This window comes from Brachyistius frenatus, unplaced genomic scaffold (genome assembly GCF_029030835.1).
Source record: "Brachyistius frenatus isolate BFR_SWC_R1_liver_20210118 unplaced genomic scaffold, ASM2903083v1 Contig_4, whole genome shotgun sequence".
NCBI classification, from domain to species: domain Eukaryota; kingdom Metazoa; phylum Chordata; class Actinopteri; family Embiotocidae; genus Brachyistius; species Brachyistius frenatus.
In genome coordinates, this window is record NW_027210603.1 from 3,499,437 (window position 1) to 3,517,082 (window position 17,646).

General features: G+C 42.9%; 1 protein-coding gene across 4 annotated transcripts in view; it reads right to left on the reverse strand.

Moving 5' to 3' along the window:
- Nucleotides 1–17,646, reverse strand: part of LOC138628106 (calmodulin-binding transcription activator 1-like) — a 51,016-nt gene that overhangs the window by 33,194 nt on the left and 176 nt on the right. For all 4 annotated transcript variants that reach the window (XM_069710944.1, XM_069710962.1, XM_069710936.1 and 1 more), the window contains exons 2-3: nt 15,509–15,604; nt 10,298–10,401 (exon numbers count right to left, since the gene is read on the reverse strand). In XM_069710944.1, coding sequence (XP_069567045.1) covers nt 10,298–10,401; nt 15,509–15,604 — 200 coding nt within the window. The remainder of the gene's footprint in view (nt 1–10,297; nt 10,402–15,508; nt 15,605–17,646) is intronic.

Genomic DNA, 17,646 nt, shown 5'->3' on the forward strand with positions numbered 1-17,646 from the left:
CTTCTTGTGGTCAAGAATTATGGATTTATTTCATTTTTAATTCAGCTTGATGTGGACCAAGCCATCCTGAAGTTTCCCCAGCACTGCCTGAAACCATAAAGGACTGCACTGGTGTGGCCAACATTATACATGAGCTCTGAGATTCTGTAACTTATAATAACGGCTGAGGATATGCTGTGCCATTAATAGTTTATAAGTGTACTGTATGGTGTATCAATAGATCCAAAGGGGCTCCTCTTCACAGTATATTTACAGTGATGATGCACTGCACAAGGTAGAGCCCAGTGTCATCACCTTCTCTTTGAGTACTGTGACTCATGTAGTGGGTGCCAAAGAATATTTGCTATGTTTAACTTTTACTTCTATATAATGTAAGATGCATGTATATAAATAAATAAGAGAACAAGATGAAAAATACAACTAAAATTTTTTTTATGTTAAGACCAGACAGCAGACAAATGCATTTGCCTATGGGAGACATTTTGCCTGCTTAAATCTGGTTGTTTCCATCCACTAAATGCAAATAGTTCTGGCAATGCCATTTAATAATTGCTAATTTAGTGCACTTTTAGAGAGCGAAAAGGAGACAGACATCATTCATTGCCTTCCGGTCTGTCCAGGTTACTTTTCACCTCATATGAACAGTAATGGACTGTGTCTTTCTACTTCAACATGCAAAGACACCTTAGAGCAGGCAAAGACGGTAGCTTAGAGTCCTGCTGAAAAAAAGTGATGCCGATGTTGTTTATTGGACAAAGTTAGGACTTGCACGCTGGCAAGCTACGTTTAAATATACTGCCAGAACGCATATACCACTGCCAACAAGAGGTAATTGTGCAGTTAGGCTCAACAGCAGGTAATACCTGTTTTTGGGCTGGGATCTCTTGCTGTTGCCACGTTTTTTATGTTTGCTGGAGTAGTGAGCAAACACATCCGATGGGTAATAACCAAATTTTTGGGGACAGAGTGATTTTGCTCCAAGTATTAGACAGCTGTTATATTGTCAGCAACCTTTACTGTCAAACACCGGTGGAATGAATGGACACTACTTTCAAACGCTCGGCAAAGATGCACACGAGATGCTCTGCCTTTAGGTGTTTATAATGCCCTCATCCATCGCTTTATACTGTACACCGACTCAATTAAATATACGCTATGCAAGTATGCAAATGTATCAGTATCCCATACATAGTTGCCTCCTTAGAGTACAAGATGATGGATGATATATTACAGCTGAGCTAGTCTTAGACTAATGACACAGCTGCATTACAATACACAGCTTAGTACACAGCTAATATTGTATATGCAGAGAGACAGAACACACACAAATACACACACATGCCACCTTGTTTAATCCCGCAGGAATCAGTGAAATTTGATTACCATGACTTTTACAAACACGCTCCATATGAGAGTAGACGTTCCATACATCAGCGAGGGGGGAGGAAGGAGAGGGAGGAGGAAGAGGATGGGAGACACAGGACTATGTGATGCTAGATCAAACTGCCGTTTGAGAGGGGAAAAGACTGGACTCACGCTGTGGGCTCCTGAATGGAACTGCTCAGATATCATAATTCACACTGAAAGGACAACACATACTCCAAAATCTCTCACCCTTTATCACGGTAAATGTGGGAAACAGCATATTTACTTTACTTTACACAAATCACGAGGTAAATCTTATCAAGGTGTACATATCCATGGTAGTGTTAGTGGAAAATGAAATGGTGGTCACAGCTCTATGAGATCCACAGTTCCCTCAATGTTTTGTCGGCGATATGCAGTCATAGGTTGCCAATTCTTACCTTTGGCTGCACTCTTAGAATAAAGTGAGATCTGTGAGGAGATCTAATTGAGTAAAATTATATCACCATAAAAGCTGCCAAATGGGAGACTTAACTTTGGTAAGTTTTAAAGCATACCATCTAATTTGACCTGTGATCACTGAGAATGGAAGACAAATTCAGATTTTTTTTTGTTTGGTTTTGTTTGGTTTAAAAAGCTGATAAGATATTGTACTTTTTCGCAGACCAAGAAATTCACATCTCATATATTTCATATTGTTGAGAATGCTCTAAAGCAATTTCATCGATCCATAAAAACATATAAATGTTTGTTTTAAAATGAATATCTTTAGTTCGGATTTTGAAGAGTTATTTAAACACAAAACTCCACAAGGGCAAAAACCTGTTGATGAACACTGTGTGCAGTAAATATGGCCGCAGAGCTCCACAATAGTACAGTATGACTCTTCAACTCATTAACAAGGAAGCACAGACATTAACACATTCATCTTGACCAATACCTACAAGTGATTGTTAAACATTAACCAACTCTGTGGTTGATAATTTGCATTCACTACTAAATATTCATGATTACAACCCCCCCCCCACACACACACACACACACACACACATTTCCTTTATCAAATCAAATATGCAATAAGGAAATAGATAATAAGTGATTATAAATTAAAGTGTTCTGAATCCACCATGGCAATTTGACATTCGTTATTATTATGTTGTATTTTTGCTCTGCACCGAATAACATTGATCTTGCACTGACAATGGAACACACTATCTTAACATTCTTAATTAAAATTGGGCCCGAGTGGCCTTTCGTGGGCTGAAGCTTATGAGGCTAACACACACCATACGATATCACGCTGATAACTTGACCTCACTGCAACTTTACAAAGCGTAAACAAATGTGGTCTGAACAACTTTGGTACCCCTTAGCTAATAGAGATGTGAAGTGTGATTGCTTTAGTAATAAATATTTGACATTTTTATTGTCAATTTAATTCTTCTTGGATTAGAAAGGCAGTTTATATCGCTGTGTACAAAATCTAAAGCAGCAACTTTGCACGGGAAACACAAGTATGTACTGATTGGAGCACATCCTAAATATTTGTACAAATTGTGTGTGGATTTTTTCTTGTGTAACTTAAGACATATAAATATTATGCTACACTAGAAATAAGAGCGCAATAACCATAATCTGTATCCGTCCAAACATGAAGTGTGGAAAAATCTGTAGGGACTGAATTAACACTATGCCAGAAACGGCACATTTGCAGATAGACACCAATGCACACATGAAACCAGTTTAATAAACACTGAATTCATGCTGAGGAAAACAAGTTAAAGGCCAGGCTGCAATCAGACATTACTGAACCATATGTTGTCATTGTATAGCACAACTGCCTGGCTGAGCAGTGGCAGAGATTGTAAATATAAATCAACTAATTATAGGACATCACGTAAAAAGCCTTTCACCCATTTGAACAGAAGGTGGGCAACAGTTTCACACATATCTATCCTTTCCTTAAACAAACAGCTCCTGTCGACAATTGGTGACTGGACAACTCCATAATCCTTACACCACAAAGAAACAGTATCAACTGACTGTAAAACCTCTCAAATGACTCATGCAGTCTCAGATGTCCACAGATATGCCCAGTGCATATTTATCATGTGAATTTATATTATATAATTGCTAAACAGTTGTGCGTCTGGAGACTGCCACAGTTTGAGCATCGGCAAACAAGAATGAGTAAAAAAAAACTGGCATCAGTGCTTCCTGTGTTTTAGATCCGCAGACCATATAAACGCTTTACATACCCAGATTAAACATTTGTACAAGTAAGGATTTACAGATGTTTTTACAGACTTTATTCATTTTGACATTATTTCATGCATTGTCAGACTTTGCAGCACTGTGTACATTAAACCAAAGATTATGTTAGACTGAAACCTGCCTTTGGAAACATGAGCAGAGAGCATGAAATATGTATTGACTTCAGAAATCCTGAACTAGGCATATTCTTCATAAATCCCTAAGCTCCAGATATTACTAAATCAGGAAAAAGAAGATGCTAAAGGGAAAAAAAGCCTCACCTAAAACAAAAGGGTTCCTGTTGTGTTTGTGATGTTTTGTGTACAGCTCACTGTTATTTGGGAAAATAAACATGCAAAATTTCTTTGTGGTGCTTAAAAATATGTTTGAGTCCGAGAGGCTTTGCAAAGTTATCAAAGTTAAATAAAGTTAAAAGTTATCCAGACAAAGCTCTACGCATACAGTACAAGTTCTCCAAATAGGAGCGCAAGGACCGACTGCGTGTGCGCTCGCATGCACACTCATACACATTTTAAATCTTTATCTGTCTCCAATGAATTAAATCTAATTTACACAAGACTCAGATATTACAGAGGTTCTATGTGGGGACATTCAAGGATACAAAAAGTATTGTCTCCGCTGCACAGCCTGGCTCCTTATTACGGCAGACACTTGGTCATTCAGCTCTTTCTGGTTGGACTTTGAATCTAACAGGAAGTTAAAACTCACACAGACACACACACACACACACACACACACACACACACACACACACACACACACACACACACACACACACACACACACACACACACACACACACACACACACACACACACACACACACACACACGCACGCACGCACACACAAACGAACTGAGGCACGCACACAACACCCCCACACTCACACTTTCCCACTGTTTAATATATTTCTGTGTCTCCAGTTAACAATATTTTGTGTCAAATTATAGTGGGCAAGATAAATAGTGGGTCTGTGCAACATAGAGAAAATAGAACAGGAGGAAAATGTGGGGCTTCCAGTTGGAAAGGAGGAGGACAGAGGAGAGGAGAGCAGAGGCAACACTAACTCCTACCTCAAACACCTGGCTTTCACTGACTAGACTTGTAAAACCTGCTTAATCCCAGCTCCATGTGAACTTGTGTGTGCTGAAATATCTGCATGACTGAAACCAGCTGAAATACGCATCCCAACAATCTATGAAGCATCTGCGCACACGTCCAATTCATCATGCGTGGTCCCGTTTGCAAATGAAAAGCGTGCTGGCTAATTACATCTATCGACAAGGAAATTCTATCCGTGAACAGAATGAGTCAAATTAATTCCTCTCATTGCTTTACATTTGGTCATATTGCCAGTTCGGTCAGCAGGACAGTGTGGACGTCTGGAGTTTGAATTGAAAATGGAAGTCACAACAGACACAAAATGACGTTGGGCGTTAATTGGGCTATGCTTGGCTCAGAGAGCGATGGAGAGATAGACAAAGAGGAGGAGAGAGAGAGAGAGAGAGAGAGAGAGAGAGAGAGAGAGAGAGAGAGAGCCTGGAGGACTAATTAGTGATTATAACTTGGCGCTCTCCAAACATAAAATATTTCTCAACCCAAAAGACAGGAATGATTAAAAATAAAAGAATAGGAATCAAACACAAGGAGCTGTGAAACACCCCTCTGGTTCTGTGTGTGCGCATCAGTGCGTGTATACATATGTATGCATGCACGTGTGTGCCTGTGTGAGTGTGTGTGATGGCTTCTTTGCCCCCTCATTAAACTATGCTTTACTCTGGTAAACGGCAACAGCACAGAGCTCAATGTCAACTGGAGAGGTTACAGCCATCGGCAGGCTCTGGGACACACACACACACACACACACACACACACACACACACACACACACACACACACACACACACACACACACACACTGACACAGATAAACTAAGTCTCTCACCAACATGTTATCTAACAAATACTTGAGCAGCACACCTATTTCATTTAAAAATAAAATCCGCGGTAAGTTTCCAATAGTGCGTTACTTTAGTCTTTGTTCTGCTGAAGCCAATAAAATGCAACGCGTGAGCCTCTGCCAGCCGCGTGCCAGTGTGCGCTGGACATTAGCAATTCACACATCAAAGTCATAAATCAAGGGCACCCTTCACCACAGTATAAATGGAACATAGAGGCCTGCAACTGGTTGTCTGCTTACTGTATCACTCTGGGCGTCCATGATGGATTCATAGTATTTTTTTCACATAGTCTGGTAAGTGACATTTACCGCCATCCCTCCTGTGTAACTTCTTTTCCAGACACTCCTGCCTCATGGACAAATAGGAAATACAGCTCCTCCAAAAATGGAGGAATACTACATACGCATACTTATTTCTATGTATCTGTTTAATGGCTCACAAACATGAATTATAAATTAAACATGCACACATACTCAAATGGAGCTTTGTTTGGTCTAGAAATTGTGGCTCCCACAAGCTGATACACAACAGCACGCACAGGTGAGTGTGAGAGGGTTCCTGACACTTTTACTTGAGATGCAGAGCTTTTGTCCTTCATCAATTGTTTTCTTCTCTTGTCTGTCTGTCTGTTATACACGATTGGCATCTCAAGCAGACAAACCAATTGTCATGTCTCTATTATCACCTTCAGTGTACTGCAAAATCATGAATGGCGTTTGTGTCACACATGTATGATCGATCGTACCATTAGCGCAACTAGGCACGTGCACACACGCAATCTGTTACCATGGCAATGCCTACCCCTGATGCATACACACAGACACACACACACAGGGATTGGAGCAATGGTCTAAAATGTATATGATTTTTGATGCACGTCTCATTCAAGCAATAATGTTAGTGTCATGCAGCAGCGCAACCAGACATGAGCGTGTGTGAACTGTCAACTATGCCGCCTTCACACCATCAAGCTGCCAATATATCACTGCGTGATGACAACAGAGCATTACACTAAAACACTGCATGTTTCAGAGCATATTATTTCAAATCATTAATAACAAAATCATACCAGTGTCTCACTTTTGCTTCCCGCCCTCCCCGAAACAGTTGAGCGACATGTGGAGCAGAGTCACATGCAGACGCATTGTGGAACAGACGACTGTCGTCTGTGTGATGTATTGAAGTCTGTACCAACCCGTTTGACAGTTGCATCATTTGAATCTTAGTGGGGGAGATGCTCTGATCTAGAAGCCTTTAAAATGCACATTAGACCGCACAATGACGTGCACAGTCGCACAGCGTGTGTGCGCATGTTTCATTGCTTGAATTTAAGCTTTCAAAAGGAAATTTGACTCTGCATTCAACACGATCTGCCTCCTTAAAATATGAGTCAGGATGTCAAGGGTCTCCACAAGAGGTATCATATCTTTTCACGAGCTCAAGTCCCAGGACCAGACTCTAAAGTTTGTCTTTGTCTACGTTTGAAAAAGTTTGATCGCGTCCTTATTGTAGCGCTCCGAAGAATTTGCTGAAACCAAAACAAGCAATTCCAGATGGATGGATAACACAGGCTCCACCATCAGTCTGTCCACCTGAGTGTGGTTTGTTATCTAAAACTAGTCCATAGTCTATTACCATGGACAGATACACATACACCCCCAATCTATTATTGAACAAAAGGCTCACGCCTCCGCTCAGCCCTTCAGGGAGGAATCCATCCCTCCATCCCAGAATAATTTCACACATCAGTAGATACACAAAAGAGAGAGAGAGAGGGAAGGGAAGGAAGAGAGGAAAGGACAGAGAGGAGGAGGAGTGGATGGGGTAAAAATGTATGGGGTCACAGCTCAGTGCTCGTGGGAGACCAAGGTGTCAGGGGGAGCCATGCGTGACAAAACAGAGATCAGAGGATTATATGCAATCGCACACACATGCAAGGAAACAAACGCACGCGTGCACACACACACACACACACACACACACACACACACACACACACACACACACACACACACACACACACACACACACACACACACACACACACACACACACACACACACACACACACACACACACACACACACACGCACACACACACACACACACTTGCACAGACATACACATGCCAAGAAAAAGGTGAGACTAAGGACATATCAGATGAAGACTTGTAAGGATTGAGTCTGACTTAATCAGAGGCATTCTCTTCCAAACACAGAACGTTAATCTCTTTATCTATCACACTTCTTCTCTTCTTATTCACACACACACACACACCACGCACACACATGAAGGATAATCCTAATTCTACATGGCATTTATAAACTGTGTGTACAAATCCAAACAGTGCAGATGAGAGACCACAAAACCAATTCTTGATTTGCTCACGCACAGCAAGCGTATGGAAATTAAGATTTCTATAGGAGTGCGCAAAAGCGTACGTGTGCACACAAACACTCAAACATATCAACACACTGAATTATCACAGGGTATTTTCAACACACCATTTGTCACATCACCACACTTCATGCAACCCCTCGACCAGAACAGTATTTTTTTTTGCAAGCCAGCAGACACACATGCAGACACATGACTGAATACATTAATTGAAAGCCTCAAATTGGACAGCCGACTGACAGCTGACAGGTCTGGAAATCCCTCCGACAATCTATGGAGGACATTGATATTCTAAACATGTATATAAAATCTGATTTCATTTTTCTATAACGCAAAAGAAAACTAGTATACTGTTTATAATGTCTGCGATACGGACAGATAAAAACCAACTGACAGGAAAAAAAAATCTATTATTTTGTTGCAGCAGCTACAAAATAATTGATCGCAATAATCTGGGGTGCTGCATATACCTAACAGACACACACGGGCAGAAACACACACACAGAGACTGAAATACATACATGCACTAGATGCACAGCGAGCATGCACATGTCTCCTGCTAAGAAAGCGCCAGGCAAGAGGAGCAGCAGACACAATGGAGTGTTTAAGTATGCGGAAAACTTTATGCCTGGGTGGAAGAGGAGCTTTGAAGGAACCCGCTGAGGGACACCCAACCTCCCCCTGAACTGAGCCTGTACCTCCTCATCAGAGCCAGAGAGAGCTATGGAGAGGGGTGTGTGCATGTGTGTTTGTATGTGTGGAAAGGGGGGTAGATATAGAGAGCGATAGAGAGAAGTAATGGCAGGAAAAGGGGCAGCAACAAGGTCCTCCAGTCTCTCACACACACACACACACACACACACACACACACACACACACACACACACACACACACACACACACACACACACACACACACACACACACACACACACACACACACACAAGCACACACTGCCTATTCATGTGAACACACTGTTCAGTAGGCACCGTGCTTAACTCTCGGTATGACCTTCATTGAGATGGATTGCATGAAAAATGTAATGACTTTCCTGAGAGAAAAACCACAGGCCAAATCAGCTTTGCATTGCATAATAATGCCGGACTTGGTAATCAATAACACAAACACACAAACACACATCCATAATGGAGTGCACAGCCTGCACATGGAGAAAATGTCTCAGCAGAGGCCAACCACATCACAATGGATGGAGCAAACCACCGGTGGAGAGCTGTGCAATGCATAAACAAGGAGCTATTGACGATAAATGCCTGCATCCATTTCCACCCATCAAACACTTTCCTAAGTGAACAGCTTAAGTCTGGAACAACATGCAACTAAGAGGAGCTTTTCAAATACCAAATGTATAGCTCTGGGTCATCCTTGTCCATGAGTAAAGAGCCGTCCCAAGTTTATTTGGCCCCATTTTACAGTGAACTACTTAGCTAGGAGCACAACTTAACTTATCTGTTGTTCATCCTGCAAATATGATGCTAATTTTAGCACAGAGCAGGGCAATCTCAGTCCTATAGTAATGAGGGGTAGCATTGTATTTGTGGAAAAACTTCAAGTTCTAAGGTTTGGTTGACGTCGAGTAAACTGCAAAAGCCCTTAAGTTACTTCAACCTAACTCACGTTTATGGTCAAAAATCCTCCTTGCTGCAACATCACTGCTTTTGCAGTTTATACCTCAGAAAGTTTTTCTTTTTCCCTTGTTACATTACATTACACACTGCAACTAAAGCATAATTTTCACATATAGCACAAAGTAAATAATAAGCAACCAGGAGCTGAATTGTGCCACAGGTGTAACAGCTTTTTTTTTTGGTTGCACAGCAACAATTTTACGTTCAGCTAACAATCCTTATAACATTGACCATGTTTTTTTTTTTTTTTTTTTTTTAAACCCATTAATACCTAACAGTGAAAACATTCAATCTGTAGCCTCATTTATTGTTTCTTAGCCTCCACGCCTTAATGTCTCAGACCCCCTGATTCTGATTCTGATGCCTTCACCCAGAGTTGTTTGGATTACAAAGCAAAATATACCGAAATATCCCAAATCAAATATATAGTCAGTGGGATTTTGGCAGTGAGCTCCGGTTGCTGATTCTTTATTTTTTCTTACTGTCACAGTTTTAGGGTCCCATAATAAAAGCTGCCATTGTGTTTGTTTACCTCCTCTTCATCTCTCAATGTGACATTAGTTAGAGATGAGTCACCGGCAAAAAAAAAAAAAAAATGCACTGTTCCTCTCACTGTCACAGATATCTCCCTTCTGCGTGTGTCTCATTCTCACCTCGTTGGTGTTCCAGCGATGGCGCTCCTTGGGCAGAGAGGAACATTTGGGGAGACACTCAAGCAGCTTCTTAGGAAGGTAGATCTTCAACTGGCCCGGCTCATCTGGAGTGGAAGGGGGAGGTGGGGGAGGATAGAGACGGAGTAGATAAAGTAAGATAAATGAGGGATGAGTCGGAAGAGGACAGAAATTTTACATCAGAGACCCTGTGAGCGGAGAATACCAAAACTCTGGGATCAGGCTAAAAAAAATCATAACAACCGTGATCTTAAGTGAGTAATTTGTTTTTCTGTCTGAAAGATTTGTTCAGGCCTATATGAAAGACATAAGCTTTAATTATTTTTGGTCCCTCCGGTACTCAGATATTTATAATTGATCAGAAATACAACAGCATTTTTGGCATAGCAGTGAAAAGAAATGTCGGGCTCAAAGTTTGAATGGCCTGGAAAACATGTTATTCGAAGTAATGAAACAGGAGAGAGCCAGGAAATTGCATGCCAACCATGATTAATATTTCCATGTCATCATTTTGTTGGTTATATTTTATTTGAACTATGAGTGATTCACAGTGATGTAGACAAGTGTGGGTGATAATTTTGTTACGCTAAGTATGAACAGTGGTTACCAATAGTTAAGTAGAAGTGCACTTTATTTTAAACAGCAGCTGGAGGTGCACCTGAGGCCCACCCAGAAACAGATTTGGATTAAGGAGAATCCATTATCATACATTATCAGTGCATTTGGGGTTGGTAACGACCACGGCCAATCACATGGGCTTTACTTATCCCCTTTAAAAGCAATGCTCTCCCCGCAGTGTTGTACAAACAGTTTGGTAATGGAGTGGGGAAACCCAGAATAGCTCTTCCTGTGAGGAAACTAATATTCTTGAACAAGAGTTGGAGAGTGTAAAGCTGAGGGCAGGTGATGTTTAATGCAAAATTTTATTTACGTTGCTGCACATGCTGAAAGTCCCAGGGGGACAATGAAGCACCATTTGATTTGGAATCGTATCGATCAATACCACAAGTTGGTAAAAATCAGTCAAATTTAACCGTGGCATCGCTGCCTAAAGCGTCTGGTAATAGATTCCAGCATTGAATTGATACTACTAAAGCTTACACTACATACATCTCCGTGGTCTAAAAACTTTTCAAAGCACATAACTGAAGCGCACCATCAGCGCACTGGTTGTGTCATTATAATGAACACAGGCTGTGTAGTTCTTTTGAGTCTATCTGACAAACACTGTTCTGCTGCAGGAAATACTACAGCCAAACCAATGGCTGAAAATAGTCCCCAACATATGAAACGTTTTCTCCTGACTGAGTAATGCTTGCTAAAAACTACAGGGCCCAGCTGCTTTAGGAAATTGCTTTGCTTTTCTTTTTTTTTTTTTAAATATAACATTATAATTGTAATCCGTCTTTAGTGGGAGCCAGGGGGTTTGGTCATGATATATGTATTAATACAGTAATGTAACTACCAGTGGAAGAATTTATGTTTTCAAGAGCTACAAGAGAGCACCACAAGAAAAATGCAGTCATACTTGACAGCAGAACGGCTTGGTGTTGCTAAATTACCAGTGAATCTGCTCCTACTGTGCCTCTCTTCCCTCCGCTGTGCACGCAAAATCACCAAAATATTGAATAGGTGCAGGTTAGGTACAAAAACTCCCACAGCGCCTCAGGAAAATACCCCTTCACTAGTCAAGTCAGCTCAAGATAGACCCCCTGTTATGTGTCTGTCCCTGTTTGTGAGTGCGTGCCCAACGGGTGTGCTGCTCAGAAGTCAGAGAGCAAGCACTCAAAGGTTATTGATAAGCATTTGAGTAGAGGGCGTCCATTCATGACTCCCCTGGGAAGATAGGAATTATACTCTACCTGAGGGTAGACGACAGAGCAAGCGAAAAAAGAGAGAAAGGTGATGTGGGAGGGTCAGAGTAAGAGACAGAGAGAGGCAGAGAGACAATGAGCCGAAGAGACACAATTAATGAAGACGAAAAAGACACCTAAAGTGAGGGAGAGCGAAGATTCAGAAAGTATGAATTTTGAAGGACAAGAGATGGAACAAGGTAAAGACACAAAGGGACAGAACAGCAGAGGAGTGGGGTCTATGTGTGTGTGTGCTCATGTTAGTACGTATCTGAGCATGTGTGTGTTTGTGTCAGTAGGAAGTGTGTTCAGGCACGTATGCTCCCCCTAATCAATTATGCATTTATTAATAGAAGGCCTGAGAAGACAGAATTTCAAACAGCTGAACTGTGCAGCAGCTTAGTTAAACAGCTGAATGGTGCAGCTTAGTTAAAGCCTAATTTCTTTTTTAGCAGCACTCCAGCCGCTCTGCTATGAATGCCAATCAGCGTTTAAACCCCACCCCTCCTGGCTATAACTCCCTCCCTTCCCCTGCTGTTCTGAAGAATTCTCATCAGAGCCTCGCCTTTGAAATGTACCAGAACCACCACATCAAACAAGCCCGTTGCACATGCGCAGGCACACACGCAAACACCCATGCACACACACACACACACACACACACACACACACACACACACACACACACACACACACACACACACACACACACATATGCATGCTCATACATACGTAAAAACAGACACACACACACACACACACACGCACGCACGCACGCACGCACGCACGCACACACACACGCACGCACGCACACACACACACACACACACACACACACACACACACACACACACACACACACACACACACACACACACACACAGTGCCTGCCGATCAAAGAACACACATCACAGTATTTGTGACAGAGTGGCGTTGCTTTTTTATACCAGTGACCTTGCTATCGAAATCCCTTTCAAAAGATACCTTCATGGACAAAACCATCACCTTAACCCATCCTCACATTTACTCTCCCTGCTGACGAGGAGTGGAGAACCAACTTTGCAGATTTGTTGAATGCTGATGAGCTTTTACACCCCAAAGAGTTGTATCTTGTATTTCTAACAATCCTGAACCAGTGAATGCGTGCCTGTTCTAAAAAAATAAAATAAAAAAAAAATCAGCCTGGGTACTGTTGCAATCGTCTTTTCCATCTGTTCCAAACGACTCTCGGTGGAGCTGTACAGCGGTGTGACATGGGGCAAAAACTTCTCTTTTGTTTCTGGCTACCCAGGAAAATAAACCATCCTGGGACACCCGGAAAACACATCTAAATATGGAAATTCTGTGCCGTTCACATTTACATTCGGATTTGAAATAATAAAACAGTTTATACACCTGCATTGCTTCATGTGAGTCCCGCAGCAGGGAGCCACAAATTCCAGCTGCACACAGATCACACACCCCCTTGCTAAACTAGTAAAAAGAGCCCAAAAGAGTGACAAATCCAGAATGCTAATGTGAAAGTGATGGCTCATTAAGTCATATAGAAGTATGTGTGCTAAAAAGTGAAAATGTTCGACTAAAGTGAAACATTGCTTTGGTACCCTATCAAATGCCATAATTTAGACTGGAATCACACAGAAGAGCGGCCTCCATCTGATGAATATTTTACCTCATAAAACTGTCATCTCCATATTTAACACAGAAACAAGCCAATGCCCTTGTGAGATGGCTGTCAGTTAATTATAAAACTCTCCTCAGTAAAGAGAGAGAAAAACGCTCCAAATGCAACTCTTAACTCTCCCCCTACTGATATTAGGAGGCGTCAGGGGAAATTTTCACGTTTCCCCCCTTTTTTGGGATAAAATTAATGTGACAGAAAGAAAGGCTCATTGCACAGCAGCTAGATAGAGGGTTGGGGGAGGGCGGGAGGGCAGAAGGGAGAGCGAGGGCAGGGAGAAGATAGAGATGGGGGGACGGAGGGGGGTGAGCATAGCACGAGATGAGTGAGAGTGCAGGAAGAGGGAGGGAGAGATGAGAAAAAGAGGGAGAGCAGGGGGCGGAGGGGGAGAAGGGATAGAGAGATGGGCGTGCATGCTAATTTTATCATTCTGCTGATAAACTTTTCCTCCAGTAATCCTCCAGCTGGGACGTGAGAACAGATAGGAGACAGGGATCGGCTCGGGAAGCCTCAGCTTATATTAAACAGTCATCCCAAACAGAACCCACATTTCTGTTCTCTTCTGTTCTAGTCTCTTAATTCCTTATTTGCTATTTTGTAACAGTGTTGTTCTCTATCTCTCAGTTTAAAGGGTCCGGTGCAGGTAGGAGGCCCAGCTGCTCCTTTTGAAATGAGCGAGGGGGGTTGAGGGGTTTATTGGGGTTATATCATGCCGCCCCATTCTCTCTGGACAACCCCACTACCACTACCACCACCTCACTACGCACCATGTCCGTCTCCTCCTCCCCACGTCTGTTATTTTCCCACACAGAGGCACGGACATGTATCTGTGCCATGTGGTCTGGAATCAATAGCCAATCAAAACAATCATTGCCTTTATAGTTCCGCTAACGCACCACGGCAATCACACATGTGCCCACTCCACACTCATGTACACACGCGGCCATGCACCGACCCCAGATTACACACTCCATCTCACTTCTAGTTTAACAAGGCCCATTGAGGATTATAGATACATAATGCCATGTGTACAGATTAGGTATGACAATAAACTACTGATAGCCAAAGTAAGCCCTGCCTTCTGCATGGCTATGTGCGGTAGTGTGTGTGTGTGTGTGTGTGTGTGTGTGTGTGTGTGTGTGTGTGTGTGTGTGTGTGTGTGTGTGTGTGTGTGTGTGTGTGTGTGTGTGTGTGTGTGTGTGTGTGTGTGTGTGTGTGCCCACTAATACTGTACTGGCATGCATGAATAAACATGATGTGTAACAGAGTTGAATTGGAATGACGTCTCAGCAGAGAGACACAGAGATAGAGTGTGTGTGACGGTGTGTGTGTGTGTGTGTGTGTGTGTGTGTGTGTGTGTGTGTGTGTGTGTGTGTGTGTGTGTGTGTGTGTGTGTGTGTGTGTGTGTGTGTGTGTGTGTGTGCGTGTGTGTGGTGTGTGTGTGTGTGTATGTGTGTGTGTATGTGTAAGTGTGATCTGTTACAGAGCAGATGAGAAGGAGACCTCAGTTCCCGCATCACATCATTCTGCCAGAAGGCTTTTATACTTGCTCCCAGAGTCACCCTGTGCTACAGACAAATGCGCGCGTGCCACTTAAACACCCCTCACACACAGGCGTGCATACACAAGCTGTGTGAGGGGTGTTTGTGTGTCTCTTACTGTTGGCGTCAGTGTCGTCACTCTTGGGAGGGGTGTGTCCTGTGTAACCAACAGCAATCCTGACCATTCGCTCTGGATTTCTTATCTTCTTCAGTCCTACGGAGACAGAAAAAGAAAAAGAGAAAAGTAAAAGACATATTTAGGAGAGACTCCAGACTTCGGTTTCCTTGGCAATCGCACACCTCACCTCATTCTCCCTCCTTTAAAGCCCAGAAACAAGTCTCCAAGTGATATGCATGTGGGCTGATCCATTTTCTGATCCACTAACTTGCATCCATTGTGTCCCTTGATCGATTGGCCACAGCAGATACACTGCCTCCGTGCGTGTGACTAACTTTTGCCCAGCTTTAGTTTCTCCTCTCTCTCATCATTTCTCTGTTTCCCTGACCACTGTTGCTATGATACAAAGTAGACTAACCAGCGCAGAGGGAGATGGTCTTCCAGGCTATATGTTGGATGTTGTTCACATGCCCACTGGTGTACTCTGCTGTTCGGCGCCACACACATCTGCCAGGGAATGGAAACAGTGGATAGCTGTCTGCTGCCTTCGCCGCCGCGATTCATTTGGCTTTCATTCAGCAGGGCTGAAGCTTGTAAATTATTACATCCATTCTACACATAACACTGAGGGGGTAATGGGCAAAAATCCCCCACACTGGGAACGAGAATGTGTTTGCGTGAGTGTGTAGGTTTAGTACAGTATGGGCATGGGGGAGGTTTTTATATGTGTGTGGTACAGTGCCTGCTAATCTGCCTATGGGGCCTGTGTCTCATCTAACAGTTCTAGTTTTTTCACGCAACGGGAGTCTCAACCCACGGCCCTGTCTTTGCCTCTGGCAGCATAGTGCATGCTCGCTCGCACGTGTGTACGTATGTCTAACTTAAAGTGACGTACGCCTGAAATGTGCTTCAGATATTTATGACAGTACTTGTGTAGTTCATGTTAGCCAAAAATTGTCCCTAAGAGAAATCTTGCTCAGCGTTGCTCTCTAGTGGAGAGAGTGTTTGAGGCTCTCCCCGTCATTTCCATAATGACCAGGCTGAGGAACATCAATCATTGAAGAAGAGTCCAATAAAAAGGCCGATGTAAATGGAAAGTTTTTACTGCTGTGTTTCATTTTATCTCTAAAGTGGCTCAGGAACTTTTTCATTAATACCAAAGTCTGCAGCTATGGTTTTGGCTAAACAGGTTTCTTTAGGAAATTTAACCCTTTAATGCCTCGGCAGTAACAGACCACCAAACAAATATCAAACACACCTAGTAAAGAATGAAGACTCTCTTAACCCCTGAGTTGAGATAGAGATAATATTATCACCCCTAAATAATTCATGAATGAATGAATTGCAGTCTGAATGAAATGGTTGGTTGTGTGTGGTGACGAGGACCCCACGAGTTTAGTTTAGGGAGTAAAAAATGAAACTAGATTCCTATTATGACCTAAAATTGACACACATACATACATACATGCCATCACCCCCAACCCCTCCCCCCTTCCCCCTCCCCAACGTAAATGCAGCCAGATTCTCACCTTCAGCGCCTTGGCAACTATAAGCACACACATCAACACCAAATGAACACAAACATAAACACACGCATTCACGCGCATACACACCGACGTTAGATTGGGACTAAATAAATACACAGCTGGTTGGGGGGTTGCGTGCCTGTCAGGAAAGGAAATCTGCAATTCTGTGGTCTGTTTTATGCTTAAAGACAGACAGATAAACACACACACGCACGCACGCGCACAAGCACGCACGCACGCACACACACACACACACACACACAGAAAGCATCTGAATTCCTTCAGCGTGAACCACTCTTATCCTCTCTCATCCCCATCCCTTTTATGCTACACGCTCAAAAAGCACTCATAAACCAGCTACTCAGGGGAAACGCTGGTGAGCACATCGGACGGTGAAAAACTACCCTACCCGGACTCAGTCGGAGCCCGTACCGACAGGACAACTCTCCTCCTGTTATTTATTTGCTGTCGGTTAACCGTGCTCCACACAGTCGCTGGTTCAGCACCACACAGCGTCCGTGTTTTCGGGACGGGCTAGAAGAGAGGGAGAGCCCTGCCGTTATCTCTGCCCTCCTCCGTGCCTCTGTCCCTTCATTGCCTCGTCTGAACCCA